This window comes from Triplophysa rosa, linkage group LG1 (genome assembly GCF_024868665.1).
Source record: "Triplophysa rosa linkage group LG1, Trosa_1v2, whole genome shotgun sequence".
NCBI classification, from domain to species: Eukaryota; Metazoa; Chordata; class Actinopteri; order Cypriniformes; family Nemacheilidae; genus Triplophysa; species Triplophysa rosa.
In genome coordinates this window covers 35,341,836-35,358,924 of record NC_079890.1, presented here as the reverse complement: position 1 = coordinate 35,358,924, position 17,089 = coordinate 35,341,836, and the positions used below count along the sequence as shown (strand labels likewise).

General features: G+C 39.7%; 1 protein-coding gene across 1 annotated transcript in view; it reads left to right on the top strand.

The window, feature by feature from the left end:
• Window positions 1-17,089, top strand: part of adgra3 (adhesion G protein-coupled receptor A3) — a 40,759-nt gene extending 23,670 nt beyond the window's left edge. The window contains exons 10-19 of the mRNA XM_057335778.1: window positions 117-266; window positions 2,455-2,616; window positions 3,507-3,707; window positions 3,934-4,141; window positions 5,065-5,273; window positions 6,885-7,009; window positions 7,727-7,850; window positions 8,027-8,172; window positions 9,035-9,130; window positions 11,075-17,089. Coding sequence (XP_057191761.1) covers window positions 117-266; window positions 2,455-2,616; window positions 3,507-3,707; window positions 3,934-4,141; window positions 5,065-5,273; window positions 6,885-7,009; window positions 7,727-7,850; window positions 8,027-8,172; window positions 9,035-9,130; window positions 11,075-12,494 — 2,841 coding nt within the window. The 3' untranslated portion in view covers window positions 12,495-17,089. The remainder of the gene's footprint in view (window positions 1-116; window positions 267-2,454; window positions 2,617-3,506; window positions 3,708-3,933; window positions 4,142-5,064; window positions 5,274-6,884; window positions 7,010-7,726; window positions 7,851-8,026; window positions 8,173-9,034; window positions 9,131-11,074) is intronic.

The following is a 17,089-nucleotide window of genomic DNA, read 5'->3' as shown; positions in this document are numbered from 1 at the left end:
CACTGCGTTCACGCATTTGTCATTTTGCAACCAGGTTAATTAACTATGTAGTTATACCTGTATTCAGGTTTCTGTTGGTTTATAATGGGACATGTTTGGGTTTTCTCTGTGTACAGATGCCTCTGAATCTAACCAACGCGGTTCAGATTGCACAGCAGCTGTTGGTTTACACCGCAGAGGCGCCCAACTTCTCAGACAAGGTGGATGTGATCTTTGTAGCAGAGATGATTGAGAAGATCGGCAAGTTTGCAGAGAAATACAAAGAGGTAAATACTACTACTGCTACTGATGACGTTTCACAAGTCCACAAGAACACAAGAACAAGAACACATATTGAGAAACGGCCAAAAAGTGTTGCATGTTACTGTCACTATTGGTAGGCTATGCAGCAAGGATTGCTAATGTCAACAGATTTGACTAATAAACGGTTTTATCTCTTTATAAAAATAAGATAACGATGCTTATAGTGATCTTTTTAATATCATTTTCAAGTCTCGAATGAAAACAGAATAAAATTTCTGTCATGTCATTTAGTATTTTGGCTTTCTTCATCACTTAAGGATTTCTCTCTTCCGAATAAAGAATTGCATTAACAAGCCGTTTTGATAGACCACTAGAAAAAAGAAATGGTTTTTATTAAAAGGACAAAAAATTCATTTAATATTTGTTCTTTGAAGCAAAGGCTTTATTTCGGCTCTCAAAAGCAACTCTCTACCTGCGTGAAAACAACCACACTGAAATCTCAAATAAACATCTTAATGGCTCTGTGATCAGCTTCTCTTACGCAAACACGAACACAGTCACAGTGCAAAAAGAAATCACAAAAAAAACCCAGCATCCCTGTTCCCCGCTTCACTTTGTGACTTTGTGTCTGTCTGATGAACAAAGCGGCTTACGGTCAAATCTGTTAGGAAATCAGGAAAGAAAGAGGAGAAGATATCATCAGAATGGAGGGATTTGGAAACGGGGCCACAGTGGAACGTGACGTGTATTTTTCAGAGTCAGGTTTCACCTCGCTCATGGTGTTGAGGGGGAACTGTTATCATGTAACACCTGGGCATCATTCAACATCTAGAATATTGCCTGAACGTTATTAGATTTCTGTGCTCAGGCTGCAAAACAAAAAAACACTGTTTGTTCATTTATAAGAACCATACGAGGGAGATGCTCCACTTGCTGGACATCACAACTTTTATGGAAAATCACCATTATTACCCTAGTTTAACCATGTTCTGAGTGATCGCTATCTGTTTGTTGAGCTGTTTAAGATGTTGCCAGATAGTTACTTATTAAGCCAGTTGAAGAATGCCTCTCTTTGGGTGTTAGTCTGCTGTTTTCATCCTGTTTTAGGCTCCACCAGATGGAAATTCACCTTACTACAGTAAATACTATAATTTACTTCAGTATTTACTGCAGTTTATCAATTTACTAAAGCTATTACTGCAGAATACTGTAGTATACTATATTATGCTATGTTATCGTACAATATTATAGTATATTACAATATACTACAGTTTACTTTAGCATACTACAGTATTTACTACAGTTTATCCATTTACTATAGTTATTACTGCAGAATACTGTAGTATACTGTAGTATTGTGTGGTGTAGTATAATTATAGTATATTATGATATACTACAGGTTACTATAGTGTATTACATTATTTACCACAGTTTATCCATTTACTATGGTTTTTACTGCAGAATACTGTAGTATACTATAGTAATTATAGTATGCCAGGCTATAGTATAATTACTAGGTTGTACACTACTGTATTATATTACAATTTACTACAGTTTACTATTGCATACTGTAATATTTCATTCAGGAAGTTTTTGCTTTTATTTGTAATAAAACCATAGTTAACCACACAATTACTATGGTTTCACGACAGAATCCAGTTTAACAGGTGTATTTGTATTTTAACTATGGTAATCAGTAATAAAAACATGTTTGCTACATTTCTACTATTAAAAAAAACGTTTTTTTCTTAGGAATATCCGTAAGAAAAATTGACGTAAAATGTTACTTTGACTTTACATTGCATTGGTTATGTAGGAATTTAGTCATACTCGGTCATGGCAGAGGTAACAAAGAACTGCTGTTTAGAGGTCCAGAATCCTAACGGTTGTTTTTATTCCATACAGAATATATGCGCTGTGTTCCTAAAGTGTAAAAATGCAAAATCCTTTTTCCTCAATGCCCTCTTAGTTCATTTGAGATTAGGTCACAAGTTTTCTTCCATTCGATATGACTGTTTACATTCTTGTGTGTCTGTGTGTGAAACCAAGTCAAAACGTTTTCCGTCTGGGGTGGGAGTGTAACACAAATATCTGTGTGTGCATTGAATTTGTGTGTGTCCTGATTGTGGATCTAATGTGCTCCCTGAGGATTGCCAATGTTCTTCTGGTGGGTGTGCATGCATTGTCTCTAACTGCATTTTCCTCCTTCAGCTGGGAGATGTGATGGTGGATATCTCCAGTAATTTGATGCTGGCTGATGAGCGGGTGTTATGGATGGCTCAGAAGGAGGCCAGAGCTTGTTCTCGTATCGTCGATTGTCTGCAGAGAATTCCTGTTCTCAGGCTCAGTAATGGGGCTTTGGCTTATTCTACTGTGAGTACCAAAATCATATCTTCAGTCAAACATTCTGAAGGTTTTGTAAGGATTCTCTAAAGGGGACATTGATGATAAGTTTAAGGCGCTTGAACCACATTCAAACAAGTGCCATTTATTTGAAAGAAAGATAGTATATACTTTTTTTAAATGAGAAAATTGTTTTTGAAAAGTTTTAAAGTTCCCGTGAACCGGAAGTTGCGATCGTTTTTACTTCCGTATTCTGACACATTTCCGAGTGAAAAGGAATTTCAGAGGAGAAAATAAGTGGGTGTGGCTTGCGTTTTTCACTGCGAATTGATTGGATGTGTAAAAACAGCTGTTGCATTGATTTTGAAATGGAACTGGCAGCAGTCTGACAATTGAAGGGGAGGAGTTAACGGATGCTCCGCCCAAGCCGTCTAATTTACGTCATTTGAGATGGATAGTCATTTCAGGGCGGTAGTGCATTTTCAGATTTTAACTGAAGATCATGAGGGTACATGAATTTTAAAAAGAAAATGACCCACATTGATAAGCTATTTACTGTTAACTGCAATATTTCATGAAAAAATAAGAATTGTCATTTTTAATTTCACTGGGACTTTAAGTGAAACTAAAACATCTTAAAGCTGTAATACATGACTTTTTTGGGTTAAAAATACGAAACACTTAAGCATGGACATAAAATGTCTTTTTACCTTACCTCAATTGAAATGGTGAGCTTATAATGATAGTTTATAATAATTTGATAAAGTTGATCTCTCAGATACGATTTCTTTTGACTTCAACCCTTGTAAGTTGTAAGGTGGCCATTGAAAGGCATCGCTGAGAATTGCAGCTTTAATTATTTATGAGAGTGTTTCAATGTTTTTGGAAACCATTCCTCATGTTTTTGTTTCCTTCAACAGAACTCTCATAACATTGCATTGGAGGCTCATGCCATCAAAGCCAGCAGCTTCAACGGAATGACCTGCACGCTGTTCCAGAAGGTCACGCTGGACCGCGCGGTCATGGCCCACTTCGCCCCCAGAGACCCCGACATCAACCCAGACCGTCAGCTCAGCTTCAAATGCAACGTCACCAGCAACCTATCAGCACTCGCTCTCAAAGTAAGTCATTAAACGTCAGGCGGACCCCCCGGGTACTTCCTGTGCGTCAACCTCTGGTGTGATTTTCAAGTCCTGCGGTACCGCGCAGTTTTGCAGTTGATTTGTCACAGAACATGGGATGAGCGATTCCTCAAACACAGAACTCCAATAATGCGGTAATCTGGTGAAGGAGAGAATATATCCATCATGTTATGACAGCGACGTTATTGTATGTCCATATCTGCAGAACACCATCGTGGAGGCGTCGCTGCAGCTTCCTCCGTCTCTCTTCTCGTCGCTGGGAAACTCGGGTCAGGCAGAGGAGGCCGTTTATAAGCTCCACCTACTAGCCTTTCGCAATGGCAAACTGTTCCCGCCCACTGGAAACTCCACCCTCCTGATTGACGGCAGCAAGAGGAGAAGTGTCGTCACCCCCGTGATTCTCACGAAGATCGGTAAGATCTCGCAAGAGGCGCTTTTGGATTTTTTTCTCACTTACCATTGTAAATTAATTATAAAGTTTTAATAGTAGTAATCGCATGATATGCGGATAAATGAATCAATTAAATCGCTATCAACCCTACATGTTATTTTTTGAAAAGCCTAAAACCATGTTATGTTAAACCTTGTTATGGCAGACAAGAAAACTAATAAATGGACATTACAAGAAGTCTATTTTGTACTCAAAACAAAACAAAATTGCAGAGACTACTAGTTTAAGGCCTAGCTTATACATTTGTGCCTGCATGAATGAAAGTAACTCTCATATACCAGCAGGGGGCAGTAGTCTGTATATGTTGTTCTTAAAGGACCCGCGTGTAATTTTTTGGAGGATCAATGCAATATAAAACACATAACTATGTCTTCAGAGGTGTATAAAGATCTTACACAATGAAGCGTTATGTTTTTATTATCTTAGAATGAGCTATTTCTATCTACATACACCGCGGGTCCCCTTACATGGAATCCGCCATGTTGTTTCTACAGTAGCCCTAAACGGACAAACTGCTTTGTGGAGCGCGTTTCCTAAAAACATTATCTCCCTCGGTGTCGTATCTCCTTTGACATCTTAGTTCTGTGTCAGCCGCTGTAGTGCTTCGAAAGGGAGGGGTTGGAGTGAGCCGTTGGTTGCAATTCGCAACCTGACCGCTAGATGCCGCTAAATTCCACCGAGCGGTCCTTTAAGCCTACTTTATACGACACGAAATGCCAAACTTTTTTATTTCGTAGAAACTAAAGCGCCGTCATTTAATAACGAGTTAGTTGAGGGTGAAATCTTTCACATACAGTATCTGACATCCACACGTTTGTCGTGGTCATGTTGTCTTTGTGTTTTATAACATGAATTTATCGAATCGCACATTCTCATGTTCTTCAGAGGGCTTCTCACTGAGGAACCTGCTGAGTCCGGTGAACACGACCATGAGACGCTTCTTGCACGGATCAGATGCTGTTCCTGCCTGCTGGAACTTTAGTCTTTTGGGAGAACAGGGGGGCTGGCAGAGCGACGGCTGTCGAATCACCCATCAGGATGACAACTTCACCACAATGTCCTGCGATTCATTGAATAACTATGCGTTACTGATGGTAAGAGAAGTCTAGATGATGTTGTTAAATTGATTGTCCACCTAAGAAACATCAGCATCTACTTGTCCTCGTGCTATTCCAAACCTGTAGGATTTTTCAAATATGTCACGACTTCATAATAGTTACATGATAATTGTATGAACTGCTTTTTATGCATCTTTTATGATTGTATGAAATTGCATATTTTACCAGTTCTGTCCTCTCCGTCACTTTGTGAAATGGCTTAAACTCAGCAGTGCGAAACATGGCTATCATTTTGTTCATGCATGATATATTGAATAGCAAGCTGGCACTAAAAACACAGTTTTTGTCTTGCCAAAAAAAAGCAGTTTTTATCAGTTGTGAATCTGTAACATTTGTAGTCGGTTAATTGAGAAACAACTTCCCATCACTTTTTATTAAAAAAAAAAACATTTTACAGGTTTCAAGCAACTTAAGGGTGAGTTAGGATTCAATTATATATTACTTGTATCATCAGCAATCTGTTTTATAGTCAAGTTTAGTCACTCAAGTTTTTCAAGGTAGTCTAAGCCTACATTAGAAGCCAAGATTCAATTCAAGTTCATTTATATAGCGCTTATTTACAATGTTGCATTGTTTCAAAGCCGCTTAACATAAAATAAGAAATAACAAAACTAAATTATTTATAGAATACATACGGAGATGAATACAATACAATACATGGTATCATTGCAAAAAATGTACTGTAACTTTTCTTGAGACTACAATGAATTGTATGAATATGATAGATGGCAGGTATCCTTTCGTGGAAATGGCACCTAAACAGGACAGAGAAGAGAATGTGCAATACTTCCATAAAATGTATATTATAGCAGTACTTGCTGAAGAGGAATGAAATGGTTCTATCGTTGAGAATGTACTTGGGCCATCCTAATAGAACCAATGAACAGAATTTACAGAACCCAAACTAAGCTAATATCAAGAAGCCAAACTTTTCTCTTTTGTTTGAGCAAAAGCATCACAGCTGTATTTTAATATTCGTTTTTTGAAGTTTAAATCTCTGAAATCTTCCCTCCGTGCATTTGTCATGGTCACATTGCTTTTTTGTTTTTTAGAAAAGGACACGTTTTTGGTTTCAGTGCAAGTTACTTGATCATATGATAATATGATTAGTTATATATATATATATATATATATATATGCATGCATATACATTTTCTGTGAATAATATAGACAACATTTGGGTATAAAAATGCTTTCCGAGTGCAACTAGATGTATGTGTGAAAGAGAAGTACAGTGTGGGTGGAATAATGTCACTTTGCTAAGCTTACAGCCAGAAGTAACAATAAGGATGTGCCGAATTATTACCGGATTCCGATGTTCCCATCCTCTTGTCATGTAATTACTTAGGATTTCAGGGCTGCTTTTAAACTTTCATTTTTTTGCTGCGGATTGATTTGATATGTACTTTTCTTCTGATTTTCCTCCGTGTTTGACATAAACCATGAGCCGTTGGCATATTAAACCTGTTTGTAATTGGAGCTTCTCATCCGTCCTCGGCACTTTCCAGAACAAAAGGATGAACCCAAATGATGGGGTGTTGAAATGCATGTGCAGATGTAATCTTTTGATGTACTGGTGTTATGCAGGATCTTAACAGGACCGGGTACGGCGCGTACAGCTTTAACCCCCTTCACCCGGTTATCTACGCCACAGCCGTCGTGCTGGTTGTCTGCCTGCTGTCTGTCATAGTCAGTTACATCTACCATCACAAGTAAGCGCTGAAACTTTGCCTCTATATACATGCGCAAAATGAAGTGACCATTCCAAATGTTCGTTTAATCAGCATTTCTAGATGTATTGTGGTCATTCCAGCGCAGTGTCTGTTCAATTTCATTAAGAAAATCAAACCTCAGAAGTGACATGAAGTCATCCAGAGAGACTGACAGCATGACAAGACACATGAAAACTGTGATAAAAATCCAGATTATCACATCAAAAAATCATTTTTTACTTTTCCTATATACAGTACACGTATAAATATTACTGCTTAAAAGTGAATATGAACTTGTATTATTTTCAGTATTTGAGGTTTGAAAACATTCAGAGCTGATATTTGCACCTGTTTCTCCAGCTTTCATTTTCTGCAAATAAATGCAAATAGAAACAATCTTTTTATTTGAAATTTGGTAAAAATATTGCTAGTAGAAAATGATCATTTTACCTAAACACATACCTATTAATGGTAAATTCAGAAAAACTGAAAATAATTTCTCTTATTTTTTTCCCCGGCTGTACATGCACGCCGGCGGGATAATGAATGAGAGTCATTAAATTCAAGAAAATGACTATTTGTTACGAGAACCTCCGGACAAAAGTTACAAGACATTTTTGGTCGAGCCATTTGTCATATAAAATGATAAATGATAAACGAAATGACAAATGTGTCGCTTATGAGTTCATAGGTGCTCATGTTTGGACGTGTTTGCAGGTCGGCGCGGATCAGTAAAAAGTGTTGGCACATGCTGGTTAACCTGTGCTTGCATATTCTCCTCACCTGTGCTGTGTTTGTTGGCGGCATCAACCAAACGTACAACGCGAGTGTTTGCCAAGCGGTATGTGTCACCTGCTTTGTCTATCCATATACTGCTTGTATACTTTATTAGACATAAGTACATAAAGCAAGCAGAAATTCAATATGTCGAATGCGGTAACGCTAAACCGTTTTGAGAATGTTTGTATTTTGTTTGGTTTCTGGTCTGTTTTCTTAACTTCTTGTGACGTTCTAAAGGTGGGGATAGTGCTGCATTACTCCACGCTGGCTACGGCTTTGTGGTCGGGCGTAACCGCACGCAACATCTACAAGCAGGTGACGCGAAAGGCCAGACGTTACGAGGAGCTGGACGAACCTCCACCTCCACCCAGACCGATGCTGAGGTACGTGATGATGTCTTAAAGGGACAGTTCTCCCAAAAATGAAAATTCTGTCATCATTTATTCACCCCCAGGTTGTTCCAAACCTGTATACATTTCTTTGTTCTGATGACCACAAAGGAAGATATTTGGAAGAATGTCAGTAACCGAACAGATCTCATCCCCCATTAACTGCCAAAGTATACTATGGGAGTCAATGGGGGATGAGATCGGTTCGGTTACTGACATCCTTTCGAATATCTTGCCGTGTGTTTAGCAGAACAACACAATTTTTACAGGTTTGCAACAATCTGAGGGTGAGTAGATGTTGACAGAAGTCTCCTTTTTTGGTGAACTATCCCTTTAAAGACAAAGTTTAATGTGAGTAATAAATCACAAGCCAAGGCCTGATGGTTAGTGCTATAGAAGTGCTTGTAAATTATCCCGATTTTAAGTTTTGGGGTTAAACTAGACTGAGGTCAAATAAGTACATGGGATTCTTAAGACCATAAGAATGAAGTTCACCTTCTCTCCACTAGATGTCAGTAAAGATGCCACAGAAGACAAACTCATTTTTTGTGTTTATAAATCATGGATTAACAACAATTGTGCCATGTAAATATTACGTTTTCTCTGCTTAAACTTAAAGTTTTGTTATTTGTGAGCCTGTCTGTGAAATCCAGGCCTCACAATCTAAATATGAGATGCTCCATTCAGTCAATAATTTCAATTACTCAGTTATTAAGGAAATCAAGATTATATCGTAAAGGATATCAGAACGGTCTTTACATTATGTAGAAAACAACAAATAATTACTTAGGCTGTATTTTGACAGGCAGAGTCACATTTTCTCTGCTGAAAGTGTTAATTTTGTCTTTTTTTACAGATTCTACCTAATAGGTGGAGGGATACCGATTATTGTCTGTGGCATAACAGCTGCGGCTAACATTAAAAACTACGGCAGTCAAGCCAACGCACCATAGTAAGTAAAAGGTCTTTAGAAATCGTAACGAATCAAACCATATGAAAATTCTCCAAAGTTTTCATCTTGTCAGCATTTGCTGTTGATACTTTTGTTGATATGGTAAAATCCAAACTTAGCCTTAAAATAATAAATAAAAAATGAAGATAAACTTCAATCAAATAAAAATGTTGTTTATTATTTTTTATAACTAAACCTGGCTCTTGACATGAAGAGAAAAATAGAAGCTGGCATGGCCTTTAAAAATAAAGTCAAATCTTTCTTTAAAGGACACATTTACATGTGGGCATTTAGCAGATGCTTTTATCCAAAGCGACTTAAAAGTGTGAAGAAAACAAGTGATTCATTACAGGCAATCAACCAAACATAAGTATGTTGCGCCAAATATGTAGACAGTATTTTGAAATATGAAAATGACACATTCTGTGGGATTGATGAGACATTTAATGTTTGAGTTTGTAGAGAAAAAATAACAAAACTGACACGTACAAGTCGCATTCAAAGTTAAAATGCTTAAATGCTTAAATGCACTGTTAGTCGCTTTGGAAAGAAACATCTGTCGAATGTAAAATATGGCATAATATTGATTTAAAGTCACATGAGTTGAAATGTAATGGTATACCAACTGCAATTCTATTACCAGCAGTGTGCACATGTCAAGCGGCTCACAAAATGTACAGCCTGTATCAGCCTCAGGGGCACTTTCTAATCCCCCTGTGAACAGTTCTGTCATTTCATCGTCTTTCTCCACTGCGAGAAATTGCTTTTTGCTATTGACGGAGCTTAATGCCCACGCGCTGCAAAGTGCAGAATAATACTTTATGGAGGAGAAGCGTTCAGGCGCTTTGAAGTTGTGTGAACGTAATTATGATCTATTTTTGGTAGATGTCTCTCTACCTTGTGGCAGCTGTTTGGATTGTAACAGCACGGTTTAATTTAAAAAGTCCAAACCATCTGAGATCTTTGGGGTTTAATTAATCTCACGCTACCGTGACGAAACAGAAGACGCTCCGCCGAGCGCCACTGAAGCAATTCTCACATAACTGCTTTATTAGTTGCTATAATGTGAAGCCCCTTGATACCACCGGTGTAAACACTGACTGATACCTACTTCTTACTTTAAATGATATATCAGAAGGATTTACAGTGGGGGTTAAGGAGAAGTTATTTATTATGTGTGGGATCGATTAGTTCTATTGTTTCCATCTGTTCCGTGTGATTTCAACAAAGAACAGATTTTTATAAAAAGGATCAGGTCATTTAGACCCGAAGACATTAATGTAGCGATGCACCGATAATGATCAGTATAGGTCGATAAAAGCAATTTTTCACACTATCGGCCGATGATCAGGGCTGATGTATCCTGTCAATCAAAAGAGGACAAGAAAATGCAATGAATTTGTGCTCTGTATATAGAAAATGTTAAGAAACATCACCAGTTTGATGTTCAATGTTAATAGTCATTATATGAATGAATAACATTCAGAACGTAAAAAACTATAGAAATGTGTGCATCTCTAATTTTATGGTTTATTTATTTATAACTTAAACCCAGACAAATGTTTAAAGTGGAAATTCATAACTTTTGCCTCTCTAGCGCCATCTCAGTTTGAAACATGAAATTGCAGGTTACTTTATGTAAATTAAATCATTTATCATACAAGATAGAAATTTACCATTATGTTTTTATGTTCTTTGCCAATAACTGTTTTTGTTTATTTAAAAAAAAAAAAACATCGCTGAATGCAACTTCAACGAAAGTTAAATCATTTGCATTCCTTCTATGCTGAAATATAATGATCATCAAAGGTTAACATATAAAGTATAAAGTAATGAAGTTTAAATTATTGCAGATTATTGAATAATGTACAATTATTCAAAAGCATTTTGTTGGCATTAAGTTGTAAGTGACTTTTAAAAATAACACGTGTTTTGTGTTTTCAGTTGTTGGATGGCATGGGAACCCAGTCTCGGTGCTTTTTACGGACCGGCAGCTTTCATCGTTTTCGTGGACTGCATGTACTTCCTCAGCATTCTCATTCAGCTCCGTCGACACCCTGAGCGCCGCTTTGAACTCAAAGAGCAGTCCGAAGAGCATCAGCGTCTTTCTGTCACAGAAGCCACCGAAGTTACGCCCGGCCACCTGGAGTCCTCATCTGTAGCCGTCACGCAGCAAATGCTGATGTCGGCTCTGGTGAACGAACATACTTTCGCTGCTCAGCTCCTCGGCGTGGCGGGGGCTCTGTTGCTTTATGCGGTGCTGTGGTTGTTCGGCGCCCTCGCCGTGTCCCAGGAATATCCGGCCGACCTGGTGTTCGCCTGCCTGTTCGGAGCTGCCGCTCTCGGCCTTGGTGCGTTTCTAGTGGCCCACCACTGCGTGAATCGACAAGACATGCGTCAGCATTGGTCACGGGCCTGTTGCCTGGGGCGACGTAACTATGATGTAGAGGTCGACTCTCTGCTCGTGCCCATCCCGGGGTCCAGCGGATCCGCGTCGTCCGCCCGAGGAAACGGAGAGGCAGCAAAATGCGCAGCCAGCAGCGCCGAATCTTCCTGCACCAATAAGAGCGCGCCAAGTGTGCGTAACTCCACCCAGGGCTGTAAACTGACCAATCTGCAGGTAGAAGCTGCTCAGTGCAAAGTGGAGCCTTCGACAGCCAATGGCGCCGCCTTACTGGACAACAGCCTGACCGAACATTCAGCAGACAATGAGATAAAAATGCACATCGCACCTCTTGAAGTCCAGTACCGCCCAAGCTCCGTCAACAACAACCTACCGGGAACAGGCAACCTTAATGGCCACCCCGGGCGACATCATAAAAACAGGTCACGGGGACACCGCTCGAGCAGGCTCACCGTTTTGCGTGAGTACTCTTTTGACGTCCCCACCAGCGTCGAGGGCAGCGTGCAAAGCGCCCCCCACAAGCGCCACCACCATCACGACAGCATGCAGGCGCGCAACAGCCGGCGCGCGGCGTACCTGGCGTACCGTGAGCGCCAGCAGAGCCAGTTACAACAGGACAGCAGCGACGCCAGCGCCAGTTTACCCCGCCGCTCGCGGCACCTCGACAAGGGAGGGACCAAAGGTGGACGCGTGCGCCTGGAAAACGGCTTAAGTCAAAGTTTTGGCCACGGGTTCAGCGGCAGCGTGAAAGAGTCGGGGACGGGATCAGGGACTGATGTCACCGGCCAAACTAAAGACTGTCCAAAACATCCCCTCCCTATTGAACTGGAGGTCCAGCCAAAGTCTTACGGGTTGAATTTAGCGTGCCAAAACGGAGCTGCCAAAGACTCGGAGAGACTGAACGTGGAGACTTCGGCGAATGTTAAGACTGGCTTGTGGAAACATGAAACTACTGTGTAGCGAAATTCCGACTTTTATTCGTGTAACTGTGAATTTTATTGTTTTAAACGGAACAGTTTGTAAAAATAGTTTCAAGGAGAATTTTGCCTTTATATCTGAGAAAATACATATAGTTTTCCACTTGGCTGTGAATCACGATCTTCTACAAATGGTCTATTTTTGTATCATTTAAGCCCGTTTTGTATTTCATTCTCGCACTGGTGAAGATGCGTGATGTGCCGCCACCCTTGAAATATATACTGGGTTTATCTAATGTGTTTTCACGTAATAAGGACGACTGTGTTCAATCGCAGCTGTCGGCTAATAAAAAAATCCCTTTCACAGCCCACTTCATCTCGTATGTGAGCTCAAACCCTCGTGTGAGAACTTCCTCCATGCTTTGCAGTTTCAAATAATTGGGAGCACGTTGTACCTTTTCATTGAGACTTCTGGCTCTAATTGAGGTACAGGTCTTGACATCTATCTGTGGTGGAACCAGTTCGATGGGCAGTGTCAAGAAATTGTGGGCCGCTGTCTCCCGAGCGTTCACCCACGCTGTGATGGATGGCTGACTCTCAGGTCGCCCTGCCTGTCATCATTAGTAATGACGGGAATATAATTGCTCGCCTTTCCGCCCCTCTTCTTGTCTAAGTTGCCACGAGTCTGTCGAGCTGTACAGCAGGGCGATACAGGACCGTGTGTGTTTGAGAAAAGAATAGCGCTTTATTTGCACGCATGTGCAGCTAAGAATAGAGGATGCTACTTTAAGCGTGTCCTTTTAACAACCAAAACGTTGCGAGTTTATTGGTGCTAATGAAGTCCACGGGGGCTTTTCTGTGTTAAATTGGGCTTGATATCAGCTGTTTTCAACACACGAGGGAAATTGAGATTATTGCTTTAACAATGGGCTGATGGAGACGGTTTTGCACGTGCCAGTCGCATCCAGAAATGAAAGTTCATTCATCCTCTATTCACCCTCGTGTCATGACAATCCTGTATGACTTTCTTTTGCAGAACACAAAAGATAGTTTGAAGAATGCTGGTAACCAAACAACCACACATTGTGTATGGAGACGAAACCAGAGACATTTCTTAAAATCTCTTCTTTTGTGCTGTGAACGAAAGAAAGTGAATAAATGAATTTAGATTTTTTTGGGGTGAACTTTCCCTTTAAGAGCCCAAATGCACACACCAAAAACATACACAAGATACAAGTGCAACGTGAATTTTCGTACACATTCTTGTTGTTTCATTGACCTCATTCCCGTATCGAGTTGTGGACTTACAGTTGGTGTCCGCTCAGTTTGTCCAGATGGACTTTGGTTGGGTAACATGCCCATTTCATGACCCAGAAATCCACAGTAGCCGCCATCAAAGGCCAGGGTTTAATCTGTTATCTATTCTGTTTTAAAGATGAAAAATCAAGAGCGTTTTGTAATTCATTTGTGAAGGTCATGTGAATATAATTGATTTGGAGATTCTTGAAAGGCATCCTATCCATTACAATCATCTGCCGCGTGTGCTTGTGGAGGACCGAGCGATTGAACAGGAGACGAGTTGTTCTTCATTTTCACCCCGCTAATGATATATTAAAAGCATTTTCCTCGTTGACAGAGATGTATGCCGGGCCCACCTGAATGTGACAAAATGAAATAAGGCTTTGCACGGAAGACTTTGTCACAGATGACTGTTAATAATGGATATAATGACAGTCTTACAAGAGTGCTTTTCACTCGGCTAAAGGGGATTTCTTTTGTGTCGTCCCACGTGCCCTCTGAAATTCATCAGCGTTTTATTTCTTAATTGCCGTTGCTTAGTTTGATCCAGATTTAGTCTTAAAGGTCCGATGTGTCATTTTTTGATCTAATGTACATAACTATGTCTTCAGAGGTGTATAAAGACCTTACGTAATGAAGCGTTGTGTTTTTATTACCTTAGAATGAGTTATGTCTATCTACACACACCGCGGGTCCCCCAATTCATGTTGTTTCTACAGCAGCCCTTAACGGACAAACTGCTCTACTGAGCGCGTTTTGTAAATACGTTATTTCCTTCGTCAAAGAAGCAAAGACATCTTTTTCCGTGTCAGTGCTTCGAAAGTGAGAAGGGGGGGTGGAGTGAGGTGTTGGTTGCAATTCGCAACCTCACCACTAGATGCCGCTACACTTCACGCTGGACCTTAACACTAGTAGGTGTTACAAAACCTGTAATGTTTTGCCCCAAAAATAAAAAAAATCCATCGTATCACCCTCATGTCGTTCAAAATCTGAACGTGTCTCAGTGGTTTCGTGTCCATACAATGGAAGTCAATTGTTGTTGGGTTACCAGCGTTCTTCCAAATAACTTTTTACGTTTTGCAGAGGAAATAAAGTCAAACAGGTTTGGAATGACATGAAGGCAAGTAAACAATGAAAGAGTTTTTGTTTTGAGGTGAACCGTCACTTGTAGTTGGGTTCAGAAAATGCCCATGTGTAGATCTGTAATCTATAGGCAAAGTATGGCTACTTTGAAGAAGTTTTTTTTTCAAAGTTTATTTGACCTTTTTTAGGTCATTTTGTTTGTGTGTGTCTGAAAAGTTATATATAACTTGCTGGCAAAGCTACTATAGTATGAATGCATATCATAGCGAATATATTGAATCATTGCGTGTTTTGAGTTTTGGCAAGTGTGCCTTTTAAAAAGCATCTGGCAGCGTCTTTAAGACCCGCTTCGGATCTAAAGATTGAGATCTTCCGTGAAGTCACACCATCTGTGCCTAGAATTACTTTGAGGAGAAAAACAAACGTCTTACCTGCAGTTTACCAATCAGTCAAAAAAGACAAATCTATACTATATCATATACAAGCCTTGCCTTGAAGTGTGATGGAATCATATTTGCGGTGATATCGTGACACACTTTAAGATCACGGGATGAAACCGAATTACACATTTGCGCTGTCAATCTCATTGCTCCGTATTAAACCGTAATGATCTTGGGTCTGGACCATGCATTAGATATGGGAAATTAATGGATTTGAAATAAATAAATGATGAGGGTATTGATACCATGTTTTCTCACACAACTCCTCGACCAAAACACCATAAACCGCTTCATGGCGGTCCAGAGGTCAAGGACAATAATTCCAGGAACCTGAGACTATTATAGAGGTCTTGCTCCCAGAAGATATCACTTGAGCATTATGGAAAAGGATTGAGATCGCAGGTGTACAGACATATACAGTACATGCGTGTTGGAATTGATTTGGGGAACTCATTACACACGTGATCATTTGTTTTAAGACAGAGTGCTTGAGGTTAGATGCTTCTGATGGTGTGATGAGGAATATTTATGAATATATGGCAACCCAACTCCTGATGTTTCTTATCGGTAACATGACACAGCCCTCCAGCTATTGTGCTGTATAGTCTAGTTTGTTTTTTGGGGAAAGAAATGGACCGTGCTGTCATCGTGTCACCTATGACCTTTAAAGTTATTTTTATGTGCTTTGTTGTCTGATCCATTACGTACACAAGATAATATATCAGACGAGTTCAAGACGAAAAAACTACGGGAGATTCGTGTTGGTTTTGTGAGTTTTGCATCTCAAACTGCACAGATGGCTGTTTTGGCATTATTTTGGAGTGGGTGATGAGTAAGAGGAGTGCTTGAAGTTATCCTGTCAGACTGTTGTTATCATTTTTATTAGTTAATTCGCTGACTTTGGGTTTTTGCTGACAGTTGGAGTGAGCATATACGATTTAAAGGGTTGGTTCACCCAAAAATGATCATTCGTTCATTATTTACTCACCCTTATGCCATTCCAAACCTGTATGGCTTTCTTTCTTCTGCAGAACACAAAAGAGGATATTTCGAAGAACGTTGGTAACCAAACAACATTGAATTTCATTGTATGCACACAAAACCATCGAGAAAATATCTTTCCATTTTAACCTGCATCGCCCACACGAGGCTCAAAAGCTCAATGTGGTCGACGCACTCGGTCATATCCAATAAAGACCATCTATCAGGATACAAAGGTTAGTAATTCCCATTCACTGTTGGTATGGTATCTTCTGATTTAAGGGTGGTTTAATTGAGCTTAATATCAGTGTTTTCACAAAGCCTTTCTTTAAACTGCACGTGGGTATTTTGGAGTATTTATTTATCTTTTCATTCTTAATGCCATTCCAGCATCTAAGGCTTCATGTCGAGAACTAGTCAATCTATACACAAGTCTGTTCTTTACACAAGTAGGGGGGACAATTTGGAATCCTCAGTCAACGTAATCTGCATGTCTTTGGGTTGTGGGAGTAAACCTACGCTGATGCAAACTCCTCACAGAAAGGCTTCACAGAAAGGTTTCATTGGGGTTGACTGATGCACCTTTTGTTGGCCTTTATGACTTTAAATCTCTTAGATGTTCTGGCAGAGGATTGTGGGTAAAAAACCCTAACTAATCTTTGTTGGATAATTTGATGTAGCTTTCACTTCGTCAAAAAGTGAAATCATCAAAACCACAGTTGATGTTTTGAAGAATGTTGTTCTTGGGCATCATTGACTACCATAGTAGTTTTTCCTAGCGACTTTCCTACTATAATAGTCAATAGTTCTCCAAAACTGTTTGGTTAAAAACATC